Raw genomic sequence first — 14359 nt, 5'->3', positions numbered from 1 at the left:
GATTTAATTGTACTACACCGGCTCCGACGCTCATCTTATGTGGCAGGGCTTGCAAACTATTACAGACTAAAGGGAAGCACAGCCGCGAGCTGTCCAGTGACACGAGCCTACCAGACGAGCTAAATCACTGCTATGCTCACTTCGAGGCAAGCAACACTGAGGCATGCATGAGAGCATCAGCTGTTCCGGACGACTGTGTGATCACGCTCTTCGTAGCCGATGTGAGTAAGACCTTTAAACAGGTCAACATACACAAGGCTGCAGGGCCAGACGGTTTACCAGGACGTGTGCTCCGGGCATGTGCTGACCAACTGGCAGGTGTCTTCACTTACATTTTCAACATGTCCCTGTCAGTCTGTAATACCAACATGTTTCAAGCAGACCACCATAGTCCCTGTGCCCAAGAACAAAGGCAAACTGCCTAAATGACTACAGACCCATAGCACTCACTTCCGTAGCCATGAAGTGCCTTGAAAGTTTGGTAATGGCTCACATCAACACCATTATCCCAGAAACCCTAGACCCACTCCAATTTGCATATCGCCCAAACAGATCCACAGATGATGCAATCTTTATTGCAATCCACATTGCCCTATCCCAACTGGACAAAAGGAACATTTATGTGAGAATGCTATTCATTGACTACAGCTCAGCGTTCAACACCATAGTACCCCCAAAGCTAAGCTAAGGATCCTGGGACTAAACACCTCCCTCTGCAACTGGATCCTAGAGGGTAGGTAGCAACACATCTCACATGCTGATCCTCAACACTGGAGCTCCCCTGGGGTGTGTGCTCAGTCCTCTGTTAACCCACAACTGCATGGCCAGGCACGACTCCAACACCATCATTAAGTTTGTAGACGACACAACAGTGGTAGGCCTGATCACCGACAACCATGAGACAGCCTATAGGGAGGAGGTCAGAGACCTGGCCAGGTGGTGCCAGAATAACAACATATCCCTCAACGTAACCAAGACAAAGGAGATGATTGTGGACTACAGGAAAAGGAGGACCGAGCATGACCCCATTCTCATCGACGGGGCTGTAGTGGAGCAGGTTGAGAGCTTCAAGTTCCTTGGTGTCCACATCAACAACAAACTAGAATGGTCCAAACATACCAAGACAGTTGTGAAGAGGGCACGACAATGCCTATTCCCCTTAAGGAAACTAAAAAGATTTGGCATGGGTCCTGAGATCCTCAAAAGGTTCTACAGCTGCAACATCGAGAGCATCCTGACCGGTTGCATCACTGCCTGGTACAGCAATTGCTCTGCCTCTGACCGAGTAGAAGTCGGCGGATTATGATTTTCAACGCAGATACCGATTAAAATAAATTAAAATAATAATGACAATTACAACAATACTGAATGAACACTTATTTTACCTTAATATACAACAATACTGAATGAACACTTATTTTACCTTAATATAATACATCAATAAAATCCATTTAGCCTCAAATAAATAATGAAACATGTTCAATTTGGTTTAAATAATGCAAAAACAAAGTGTTGGAGAAGAAAGTAAAAGTGCAATATGTGCTATGTAAGAAAGCTAACGTTAACGTTCCTTGCTCAGAACATGAGAACATATGAAAGCTGGTGGTTCCTTTTAACATGAGTCTTCAATATTCCCAGGTAAGAAGTTTTAGGTTGTAGTTATTATAGGAATTATAGGACTATTTCTCTCTATACCATTTGTATTTCATTAACCTTTGACTATTGGATGTTCTTATAGGCACTTTAGTATTGCCAGTGTAACAGTATAGCTTCCATCCCTCTCCTAGCTCCTCCCTGGGCTTGAACCAGCAACACAACGACAACAGCCACCACATCGAAGCAGCATTACCCATGCAGAGCAAGGGAAACAACCACCCCAAGGCTCAGAGCGAGTAGCACGCGCTAACTAGCCAGCCATATTCCACTTTGATGTTTTATTCCTCTATTATGGGAGTCCCACCATGCTCTTTCTGGTATAAATAGCCAGAAAATGGGCTTCTTGTACAATGATCAGAGTCATATTTTACATGAAGTTTTCAGTGTCAGGGAGAAAGTTAATTCATAATAACACATTCAGAAATGTGTTTGGTTGCATTTTCTGTTTGACTTATCAGTCTCATCTCGGGAGTTGATAGGCTTGAAGTCATAAACAGCGCAATGCTTGACGCACAACGAAGAGCTGCTGGCAAAACGCACGAGAGTGCTGTTTGAATGAATGTTTACTCGCCTGCTTCTGCCTACCACCGCTCAGTCAGATACTTAAGATACTTGTATGCTCAGTCAGATTATATGCAGCGCAGGACACGCTAGATAATATCTAGTAATATCATCAACCATGTGTAGTTAAATAGTGATTATGATTGATTGTTTTTTATAAGATTAGTTTAATGCTAGCTAGCAACTTACCTTGGCTTACTGCATTTGCGTAACAGGCAGTCTCCTTGTGGAGTGCAACGAGAGAGAGACAGGTCGTTATTGCGTTGGACTAGTTAACTGTAAGGTTGCAAGATTGGTTCCCCCGAGCTGACAAGGTGAAAATCTGTCATTCTGCCCCTGAACGAGGCAGTTAACCCACTGTTTCTAGGCCGTCATTGAAAATAAGAATGTGTTCTTAACTAGTTAAATAAAGATTAAATAAAAAGGTGTAAAAAATAAATAATAATAATAATAAATAAATAAAAACTGCGCCCAAAAATACCGATTTCCGATTGGTATGAAAACTTGAAATCGGCACTAATTAAATCGGTCAACCTCTACTGTAGTGCGAACGGCCCAGTACGTCACTGGGGCTAAGCTGCCTGCCATCCAGGACCTTGACACCAGGCGGTGTCAGAGGAAGGCCCTAAAAACTGCCAAAGACCACAGCCACCCCAGTCATAGACTGTTCTCTACTACCACCGCATGCCAAGCGGTACCGGAGTGCCAAGTCTAGGACAAAAAGGTGTCTCAACAGTTTTTACCCCCAAGCCATAAGACTCCTGAACAGGTAATTAAATGGCTACCCGGACTATTGTCATTGTGGGCACCCCCCCTATTTTTGCGCTGCTGCTACTCTCTGTTTATCATTCCTGCATCGTCACTTTAACTATACATTCATGTACATACTACCTCAATTGTGCCCGACCAACCAGTGCTCACGCACATTGGCTAACCGGGCTATCTGGATTGAGTCCCGCCACCCACCACCAACCCCTATTTTACGCTACTGCTACTCTCTGTTCATCATATATGCATAGTCACTTTAACCATATCTACATGTACATACTACCTCAATAAGCCTGACTAACCGGTGTCTGTATGTAGCCTCGCTACTTTTATACCCTCGCTACTGTATATAGCCTGTCTTTTTACTGTTGTTTTATTTCTTTCCTTACCTATTGTTCACCTAACACCTTTTTTGCACTGTTGGTTAGAGCCTGTAAGTAAGCATTTCACTGTAACGTCTACTACACCTGTTGTATTCGTCACACTTGACAAAAACTTTGATTTGATTCATTAAAACTTGTTTTTCAACCACTCCACAAATTTCTTGTTAACTATAGTTTTGGCAAGTCGGTTAAGACATCTACATTGTGCATGACACAAGTAATTTTTACAACAATTGTTACCAGACAGATAATTTAACTTATTATTCACTGTATCACAATTCCAGTGGTTTACATACACTACGTTTACTGTGCCTTTAAGCAGCTTGGAAAATTACAGAAAATGATGTCATGGCTTTAGAAGCTCCTGGTAGGCTAATTGACATAATTTGAGTCAATTGGAGGTGTACCTGTGGATGGATTTCAAGGCCTACCTTCAAACTCAGTGCCTCTTTGCTTGACATCATGGGAAAAACAAAAGAAATCAGCCAAGACCTCAGAAAGAAAATTGTAGAATTCCACAAGTCTGGTTCATCCTTGAGACCAATTTCCAAATTCCTGAAAGTACCATGTTCATCTGTACAAACAATAGTATGCAAGTATAAACACCATGGGAACACGCAGCAGTCATACCGATCAGGAAGGAGATGCATTCTGTCTCATAGAGATGAACGTACTTTGGTGCGAAAAGTACAAATCAATCCCTGAACAATAGCAAAGGACCTTGTGAAGATGCTGGAGGAAACAGGTACAAAAGTATCTATATCCACAGTAAAATTAGTCCTATATTGACATAACCTGAAAGGCCGCTCAGCAAGTAAGAAGCCACTGCTCCAAAACCTCCATAAAAAAAAGCCTGACTACAGTTTGCAAATGCAGATGGGGATAAAGATTGCACTTTTTGGAGAAATGTCCTCTGGACTGATGAAACAAAGACAAAATTGTTTGGCCATAATGACCATCGTTATGTTTGGAGGAAAAGGGGGGGGGGGGGAACATCGTCCCAATTGTGAAGTACGGGTGGCAGCATCATGTTGTGGGGGAGGGACTTGTGCACTTCACAAAATAGATGGCTTCATGAGGGAGGAAAATTATGTGGATATATTGAAGCAACATCTCAAGAAATCAGTCAGGATGTTAAAGCTTGGATGCAAATGGGTCTTCTGGGACAACGACCTCAAGAAAACTTCCAAAGTTGTGGCAAAATGGCTTCAGGACAACAAAGTCAAGGTATTGGAGGGGCCATCACAAAGCCCTGACCTAAATCCTATAGAAAATTTGTGGGCATAACTGAAAAAGCATGTGTGAGCAAGGAGGCCTACAAACCTGACTCAGTTACACCAGCTCTGTCAGGAGGAATGGGCCAAAATTCACCCAACTTATTGTGGGAAGCTTGTGGAAGGCTACCTGAAACATTTGACCCAAGTTCAACAATTTAAAGGCAATGCTACCAAATTCCAATTGAGTGTACAGTGGGGCAAAAAATAAAATTTAGTCAGCCACCAATTGTGCAAGTTCTCCCACTTAAAAAGATGAGAGGCCTGTCATTTTCATCATAGGTACACTTCAACTATGACAGACAAAATGAGAAAAAAAATCCAGAAAATCACATTGTAGGATTTTTAATGAATGTATTTGCAAATTATGGTGGAAAATAAGTATTTGGTCAATAAAAGTTTCTCAATACTTTGTTATATACCCTTGGTTGGCAATGACAGAGGTCAAACGTTTTCTGTAAGTCTTCACAAGGTTTTCACACACTGTTGCTGGTATTTTGGCCCATTCCTCCATGCAGATCTCCTCTAGAGCAGTGATGTTTTGGGGCTGTTGCTGGGCAACACAGACTTTCAACTCCCTCCAAAGATTTTCTATGGGGTTGAGATCTGGAGACTGGCTAGGCCACTCCAGGACCTTGAAATGCTTCTTACGAAGCCACTCCTTCGTTGTCCGGGCGGTGTGTTTGGGATCATTGTCATGCTGAAAGGCCCAGCCACGTTTCATCTTCAATGCCTTTGCTGATGGGAGGTTTTCACTCAAAATCTCACGATACATGGCCCCATTCATTCTTTCCTTTACACGGATCAGTCGTCCTGGTCCCTTTGCAGAAAAACAGCCCCAAAGCATGATGTTTCCACCCCATGCTTCACAGTAGGTATGGTGTTTTTTTGGATGCAACTCAGCATTCTTTGTCCTCCAAACACGACGAGTTGAGTTTTTACCAAAAAGTTCTATTATGGTTTCATCTGACCATATGACATTCTCCCAATCTTCTTCTGGATCATCCAAATGCTATCTAGCAAACTTCAGACTGGCCTGGACATGTACTGGCTTAAGCAGGGGGACACATCTGGCACAGCAGGATTTGAGTCCCTGGCAGCGTAGCGTGTTACTGATATGGTAGGCTTTATTACTTTGGTCCCAGCTCTCTGCAGGTCATTCACTAGGTCCCCCCGTGTGGTTCTGGGATTTTTGCTCACCGTTCTTGTGATCATTTTGACCCCACGGGGTGAGATCTTGCGTGGAGCCCCAGATCTAGGGAGATTATCAGTGGTCTTGTATGTCTTCCATTTCCTAATAATTGCTCCCACAGTTGATTTCTTCAAACCAAGCTGCTTTCCTATTGCAGATTCAGTCTTCCCAGCCTGGTGCAGGTCTACAATTTTGTTTCTGGTGTCCTTTGACAGCTCTTTGGTGTTGGCCATAGTGGGGTTTGGAGTGTGACTGTTTGAAGGTTGTGGACAGGTGTCTTTTATACTGATAACAAGTTCAAACAGGTGCCATTCATACAGGTAACGAGTGGAGGACAGAGGAGCCTCTTAAAGAAGAAGTTACAGGTCTGTGAGAGCCAGAAATCTTGCTTGTTTGTAGGTGACCAAATACTTATTTTCCACCATAATTTGCAAATAAATTAATTAAAAATCCTACAATGTGATTTTCAGGATTTTTTTTCTCCATTTTGTCTCTCATAGTTGAAGTGTACCTATGATGGAAATTACAGGTCTCTCATCTTTTTTTAAGTAGGAGAACTTGCACAATTGGTGGCTGACTAAATACATTTTTGCCCCACTGTATGTTTTCTCGCTTTGTTTACTATGGTGCTATGCTCAGATAAATCGCATAGTTTGCTTTCGCCGAAAAGCCTTTCTGAAATCTGACATGTTGGCTGGATTCAGAACACGTGTAGCTTTAATTTGGCATCTTACGTGTGTAATTTCATGAAAGTTTGATTTTTATAGTAATTTATTTGAATTTGGCGCTCTGCATTTTCTCTGGCTTTTGGCCCCACATATCCCAGAGAGGTTAATGACTGTTCCACAGGTGCGTGTTCATTAATGGTTATGGTTCATTGAACAAACATCGAAAACAGTGTTTAAACCCTTAAAGAAGATCTGTGAAGTTATATTTGGATTTTTACAAATTACCTTTGAAAGACAGGATCCTGAAAAAGGGCTGTTTCTTTTTTTGCTGAGTTTACATAGACACAGTATGTGGACACACCTTCAAATGAATGGATTCGGGTATTTCTGTCACAGCCGTTTCTGACAGGTGTATAAAATCAAGCAAACATCCATACAACTTCCATAGACAAAAATGAAAAATGGCTTTATTGAAGAGCTCAGTGACTTTCAACATGGCACCGTCATAGGATGCCACCTTTCCAACAAGTCAGTTCGTCAAATTTCTGCGCCGTGCTGTTATTGTGAAGTGGAAACGTCTAGGAGCAACAAAGGCTCAGCCCCGAAGTGGTAGGCCACACAAGCTCACAGAACGGGACCACTGAGTGCTGAAGCTTGTAAAAGTCGTCTATCCTTGGTTGCAACACTCACTACTGAGTTCCAAACTGCCACTGGAAGCAATGTCAGCACAATAACTGTTCGTCGGGAACTTCATAAAATGAGTTTCCCTGGCCGAACAGCCACACACAAGTCTAAGATCACCATGCGCAATGCCAAGCATCGGCTGGAGTAGTGTAAAGATCGACGCCATTGGACTCTGGAACAGTGGAAACGCATTCTCTGGAGTGATTAATCACGCTTCTCCATCTGGCAGTTCGAGAGATGAATCTGGGTTTGGTGGCTGCCAGGAGAATGCTACTTGCCCCAATGCATAGTGCCAACAGTAAAGTCTGGTGGAGGAGGAAAAACTGATGGTCTGGGGTTGTTGTTCATGGTTTGGCCTAGGCCACTTAGTTACAGTGAAGGGAAATCTTAACACTACAGCATACAATGACATTCTAGACTATTCTGTGGTTCCAACTTTTTGACAACTGTTTAGGGAAGGCCCTTTCCCGTTTCAGCATGACAATGCCCCCGTACACAAGGCGAGGTCCATACAGAAATGGTTTGTCGAGATCGGTGTGGAAGAACTTGACTGGATTGCACAGAGCCCTAACCTCAACCCCATCTAACACCCTTAAGATGAATTGGCACGCCGACTGCGATCCAGGCCTAATCGCTCAACATCAGTGCCCGACCTCACCAATGCTAGCGGCTGAATGGAAGCAGGTACCCGCAGCAATGTTCCAACATCTAGTGGAAATCCTTCCCAGAAGAGTAGTGGCTGTTATAGAAACAAAAGGCGGGACCAACTCCATATGAATGCCCATGATTTTAGAAAGAGATGTTCGACAAGCACGTGGTCCACATACACATGACCAAAAGTATCTTTAAAAAAGATTCTATAAAAATGACGACAAAACCTTAACATCAATTATAAAAAGACGTGTAAACTCTGATTTGTTTTACATTGTTGTAGCAGACCATTGGTTGAGACACATGCTCTTGAATACAGAGTGGGCTTCATATCAATCATAGGTCCATTCTATGAATTCTATTTCTATTACTTCAGACCAGAGTAACTTAGCTGGTACGCCATGAAAATGTACATTGAAAGTACATTTTTAATTCTATACTGAACAAAATTATAAAAACGCAACATGTAGTGTTGGTTCCGTTTCATGAGCTGAAATAAAAGATGACTGAATTTTTCCATATGCACAAAAAGAGTCTCTAAAATTGTGCGCAAAAATTTGCTTACATCCCTGTTAGTGAATATTCCTCCTTCACCAAGATAATCCATCCACCTGCCAGGTGTGGCATATCAAGAAGCTGATTAAACAGCATGGTCATTACACAGGTGCACCTTGTGCTGGGGACAATAAAAGGCCACTCGAAAATATGCAGTTGTGCCACACAACACCACATGTCTCAAGTTGAGGGAGCATGCAATTGGCATGCTGATTACAGGAATGTCCACTAGAGCGGTTGCCAGAAAATGCCATAAACGTCATTTCAGTGCCAAATTCTCTATGTTCAACCGGCCTCACAACAGCAAACGATGTGTAAACATGCCAGCGCCACTACCTCCACATCCAGCTTCTTCACCTGTGGGATTGTCTGAGACCAGCCACCCGGACAGCTGATGAAACTGAGGAGTATTTATGTCTGTAATAAAAACCTTTCCTGGGGAAAGACGCATTCGGATTGGCTGGGCATGGCTCCCCTGCCAGTCATGTGAAATCTGTAGATTTGGGCCTAACGAATTGATATCAATTGACTGATTTCCTTATAGGAACTATAACTCAGTAAAAATTGCTGAAATAGTTCCATGTTGCATTTATATTTTTGTTCATTATAATTAGTACCATAAAGATGGACGCCGGTCCACCCACCATCGAATATCATCTTAATGGTCATGTCTATTCTATTATTATACCTTCATTTCAAGGAACACAGACTGAGATCAAGGTCTCTTTTACAGCTGGGCCCTGCATATACATGTTTACACAGAGTTTAGGTACAATGATTAAGAAACTACACTACAAGACAAAAAAAAACGATCACAGATAACACAAAAGAATAAAGCAACAGATTACATTTACACACAGGATATTCTCCGAACAGCACAAGAACTTGCATTACCCGAAACAGTTACAAGCAATACAAATATTTATATGATTTCAATAAGTTTCCTTTTGAGGGTTGATGGTTATTTCAGAACAGGTATTCCCATTCAACTCAACATTCTCTGATTTGTGGACCTCTTTTTGTGGTACCATTTGAAAGTTGAAATTTCAACTTTAGTACATTTATCAGCCAAAACATGACACCCACCCTGTATTGAAGAGCATGTTGTTTCTCAACCGATGGCGGGCACAACACAAAAACCCCAGGATGTAAAGAAAGGTCTAAGCAACAACATATGCAAATATGAAAAACATTTGAGGTTCATGTGTTTTTAGAGAATTGACATAAGGTTCAAATATTCTAATTGTTATAAACATTATAAAATAGTGACACCCTTGTTCGTAAGCTTTTAAATTATATCAAATCTCAACCATTCATATTTTCCAGTAATGAAGATGTTTCATGGTATGGTGGGGTACGCAAAATAGGTCAACTTTCTCTCTTCGATGTCTTGGCATTCTGTTCACTTCAACAATGGGCAAATATTTATGGAAGGTTTTGTTCAAATCAAAAGGGATGCTGTCAAAAAGTGATTGAATTCATATGGATTTAACCGTATAGCAGCGCATTTATGAGAGCATCCGATGCAGACTAGGGGTACGGGGGCTATAGGCCACTGAATATTGGCTATTCACTTCACAGTTAGAGTGGCTATTGCACGGTTTCCTCGCACATGTTGTTGAAAAAGAAATATGACGATTAGGACACACAAGTAGCGTTTCATGATAATGGTAGATGATTTAGCATGAGCATTTTTGTCCAATAAACAAATTACTTGTATGGACAACTGGTTTTGTTGAGGAGTTTTAGTTCGTTTGACAATTGGCAATGTGAAACCAACTGGACCACTGTGTGGAGAGACACGAGTGCCTTCTGTGTGGTGTAGAGACATAAGCCTAGAGATGATTACATCAGTTACGAAGCAAAATGGTATACATACGTTGCATCACAGTCCAGCCAAGGTGAGATGATAGGATCAGCCTGACAGGATCAAGTGGGACTCGGAGCAAAAGTCCTAAAGCAGAAAATATAACATCTCATTTCAATTGACCCCATGATATTATGGAAATTGTAAGGCAGTATACAGCAGCAGCTGGCCTTTCATTAGCCATTTGTTACATTTGTCCATAGTTCGGCTACGCTAGATTTTAAAAAACATGTATACACACACTACCATTCAAAACTTTGGGGTCACTTAGAAAGGTACTTATTTTTTAAAGAAAAGGTATTTTTTTATCCATTAAAATAACATCAAATTGATCAAAAATACAGTGTAGACATTGTCAATGTCGTAAATGACTACTGTAGCTGGAAATGGCTGATTTTTTTAATGGAATATCTACATAAGCGTACAGAGGCCCATTATTAGCAACAGTCACTCCTGTGTTCCAATGTTAGCTAATCCAAGTTTATTATTTTTAAAGACTAATTGAGCATTAGAAAAACCTTTTGCAATTATGTTAGCATAGCTGTAAACTGTTGAGCTCTTTAAAGTAGCGATAAAACTGGACTTCTTTAGACTAGTTGAGTATGTGGCGCATCACCATTTGTGGTTTCGATTACAGGCTCAAAATGGCCAGAAACAAAGATATTTCTTCTGAAACTCGTCAGTCTATTCTTGTTCTGAGAAATGAAGGCAATTCCATGTGTGAAATTGCTAAGAAATGGAAGATCACGTACAACGCCTTGTACTACTCCCTTCACAGAACAGCTCAAACTGGCTCTAACCAGAATAGAAAGAGGAGTGAGAGGCCCCGGTGCACAACTGAGCAAGATGACAAGTACATTTGAGTGTCTAGTTTGAGAAACAGACGCCTCAAGTCCTCAACTGGCAGCTTCATTAAATAGCACCCGCAAAACAACAGTCTCAACGTCAACAGTGAAGAGGCGACTCCAGGATGCTGGCCTTTTAGGCAGAGTAGCAAGGAAAAAGCCATATCTCAGACTGGCCAATAAAAAGAAAAGATTAAGATGAGCAGAACACAGACACTGGACAGAGGAACTCTGCCTAGAAGGCCAGGTTGCCATATCGAATCCCCGAGCATACAAAGTAAAAATCTGTTGTTCTGCCCCTGAACAAGGCAGTTAACCCACTGTTCCTAGGCAGTCATTGTAAATAAGAATTTGTTCTTAACTGACTTGCCTAGTTAAATAAAGGTAAAATAAAATAAAAACTTGTCCTCCTGCTCAGTTGTGCACCGGTGCCTCCTACTCTTTCTATTCTGATTAGAACCAGTTTGCACTGTTCTGTGAAGGGAGTAGTACAAAGCGTTGTACGAGATCTTCAGTTTCTTGGCAATTTCAGAAGTTTCAGAAGAAAGTTATTTGTTTCTGGCCATTTGAGCCTGTAATTGAACCCACACATTCTGATGCTTCAGATACTCAACTAGTCTAAAGAAGGCCAGTTTTATTGCTTCTTTAATCAGAACAACAGTTTACAGCTGTGCTAACATAATTGCAATGCAAAAGGTTTTCTAATGATCAGTTAAGTCTTTTAAAATGAGAAACTTGGATTAGCTAACACAACGTACCATTGGAACACAGGAGTGATGGTTGCTGATAATGGGCCTCTGCACGCTTATGTAGATATTCCATAAAATACAAATCTGCCGTTTCCAGCTACATTAGTAATTTACAACATTAACAATATCTACACGGTATTTCTGATCAATTTGATGTTATTTTAAATTGACCATTTTTTGCTTTTCGTTCAAAAACAAGGATATTTCTAAGTGACCCCAAACTTTTGAACGGCAGTGTATATATGTTTTATTGTCACACACTGGATAGGTGCAGTGAAATTTGTTGTTTTACAGGGTCAGCCATAGTAGTACAGCATCCCTGGACGCAAAATAGGGTTAAATGCCTTGCTCAAGGGCACAGATTTTTTCCCCTCTTTTTTTTTACCTTGTTGACTCGGGTATTCGAACTGCTGAAATTACTATGAACATTCAGCCCTGGCTGAAGAGGATTACACTGACTTCAGTGGGTCTATTCATGTTCCTGTGATAATACACTGAGCTTGATGAGATTACTTTCCCATTGCTTCCATATGGAGGGTTTGGCCACCCAAATAGCCCTGCACAAGGCACCGTATCAAAGGCTTCCGATAGCACCCAGGTTAGCCACTCGCTTCATTCTCTTTGAAATGGGGCAAATTATCCCAGTCTATTGAAAGAGAAATTGGCCCTCTCTGTGGCTGAGCTTCTTGGTCTCACCCCCACTGCTCAATACAAGAGAGGATGGAGGCGGCCTAGGCAGCACCACATTAAAGGCCAGATTAAGGCCGACTCTGGTGTGTGATTAAACAGGAGAGGAAGAAGAGGGAGGACGGAGAGGATTATCCCGGGTATAAGCAGTGCTCAATTTCAACTCCACTAAGATGACACAGAGAGGCAGATGAGAAGACAGGGAATGAAGATTAAGGATCTGAGCTGAGCTTTGGGCACAGAGAGAACCAAGTAGTCTGGGATGAGAGTGATAGTGGATAGAGACTCAGTCCCGCTGAGGGAATAGGGTCCAAGCCAGGAGCTTGGATCTCTGGATAAGCACTGATAGAGCAGTCAGACACAACCCAGGCCAAGTGCTGGCACCCAGTCAACACTGACCTGGTTTTGCGTTTCAAATCAGGCATCTTCACTAAGCAGCCCAATCTCCCACTTGGAAAACCAACAGCAGCATGACATACTGTATCGGGATATGATTTAGGTTAGCAATTCTCAACTGGTGAGTCAAGACCCAAATTTGGTTCAAGGTAGTTTAAGTGGGTCCTGGATGTCAGTTTTAAAAAAAAAGAAGTTTTTTCTTCTATACAAACGTATATACACACACACTCACACACACTCCAGTCTGAACATAAGACTTACATTTGTTAATAATTTAATATCTGAAAAAAAAAGTCTTCAATCACAGTATTTTCATTATAGAGCAGCGCTATTTTGGTTGATTTTGTGTCCAAAGTCAGTGAATTTATTAACATTCTTCATCAAGAATATGGGCACCATTGTATTATTGTCAATGAAAGAGGTGGGAATGTTGTTAACTTGTTATAACTGATACATTTACTATCAATATAGCATAAAAATAGCTTGCAGATTGTAATTTGGTGATTCTTTTTCCACAATGTGAATATTGCCTCGCGACCGAGACAACCTGGTTCGATTTTGTTCCCCAAGCAAAACCAGTTGAAAACTACTGATCTTGGTTTTACAAGATCGACAGTAAACAACTTGACCTTATGTAGGGTAAACAAAGTCCCAATATGATATATATGTGGGGAGTATGTAAGCTCAGGTGGGACAGTTATCATTTGCACCAGCAGCAACATCAACACAGACCATTTCCTTTGGTTATTTTAATGAGAGTAGAATGAGTTCCACTGGGAAGGAGAAAATGAGCCAGGATTAAGTGCTGTCTTTAGTCTCTAGCCTCATGCTTTCACCAGTCAGGCACAGAGAGGAGCAAGAGGAAGAATGAATAATTAATGAAGCAATAGTACAGAGTGTACTATATTACCAGAACATTGTCCACCACAATAATCAATGCACTTCATGGCATGCATAAGCATAGTACATACCCTGGTAAACATGCAAAAAAACACAACTACCCAGCATTTATAGGGCTGAAAATTACGAGACAGAGCTCCTTCTAGTGGCTGAACGATGCAATTTGGGGTGACCTGCTGGGTGTGGGAGAGGATCCAGTCACCCAGATAAGCCACCAAAGGACATGATTACTTCAACACATCAAGTTTACATTTGTTCAAATCTTACAGTTGCCTCAAAGTCAATTGGCAGTACTGTAAGGCTTATTTTGGTTGTAGGGGCCTTTGCACATATAGAAAAGAGGATTTGTCTAATCCAATTTCATTCCTAATGCAAATCAGTTTATGTATCAGGGATAATGGGCAGATCATCTATCCACTGTCCTGCCTGCCCTGGAATTCATTCCATTTTAGGCAGAGGGAGAACATGTAGAGCAGAGATGTCAAATACAAGTGGTCCATTTCCTAATCAAGTATATTAAATC

General features: G+C 41.5%; 1 protein-coding gene across 3 annotated transcripts in view; it reads right to left on the bottom strand.

Moving 5' to 3' along the window:
* LOC123996941 (tyrosine-protein kinase ABL2-like) overlaps nt 1–14359 on the bottom strand; it is a 37799-nt gene that overhangs the window by 20297 nt on the left and 3143 nt on the right. For 2 of the 3 annotated variants that reach the window (XM_046300813.1, XM_046300816.1), the window contains exon 2: nt 10272–10346. The exons of the other annotated variant lie outside the window; for it this stretch is intronic. In XM_046300813.1, coding sequence (XP_046156769.1) covers nt 10272–10346 — 75 coding nt within the window. The remainder of the gene's footprint in view (nt 1–10271; nt 10347–14359) is intronic. 3 annotated transcript variants of the gene reach the window in all.

Source organism: Oncorhynchus gorbuscha, linkage group LG15, assembly GCF_021184085.1.
Source record: "Oncorhynchus gorbuscha isolate QuinsamMale2020 ecotype Even-year linkage group LG15, OgorEven_v1.0, whole genome shotgun sequence".
Taxonomy (NCBI): Eukaryota; Metazoa; Chordata; class Actinopteri; order Salmoniformes; family Salmonidae; genus Oncorhynchus; species Oncorhynchus gorbuscha.
The sequence above is the reverse complement of the archived record's forward strand: the minus strand, read 5'-3'. Positions and strand labels throughout refer to the sequence as shown.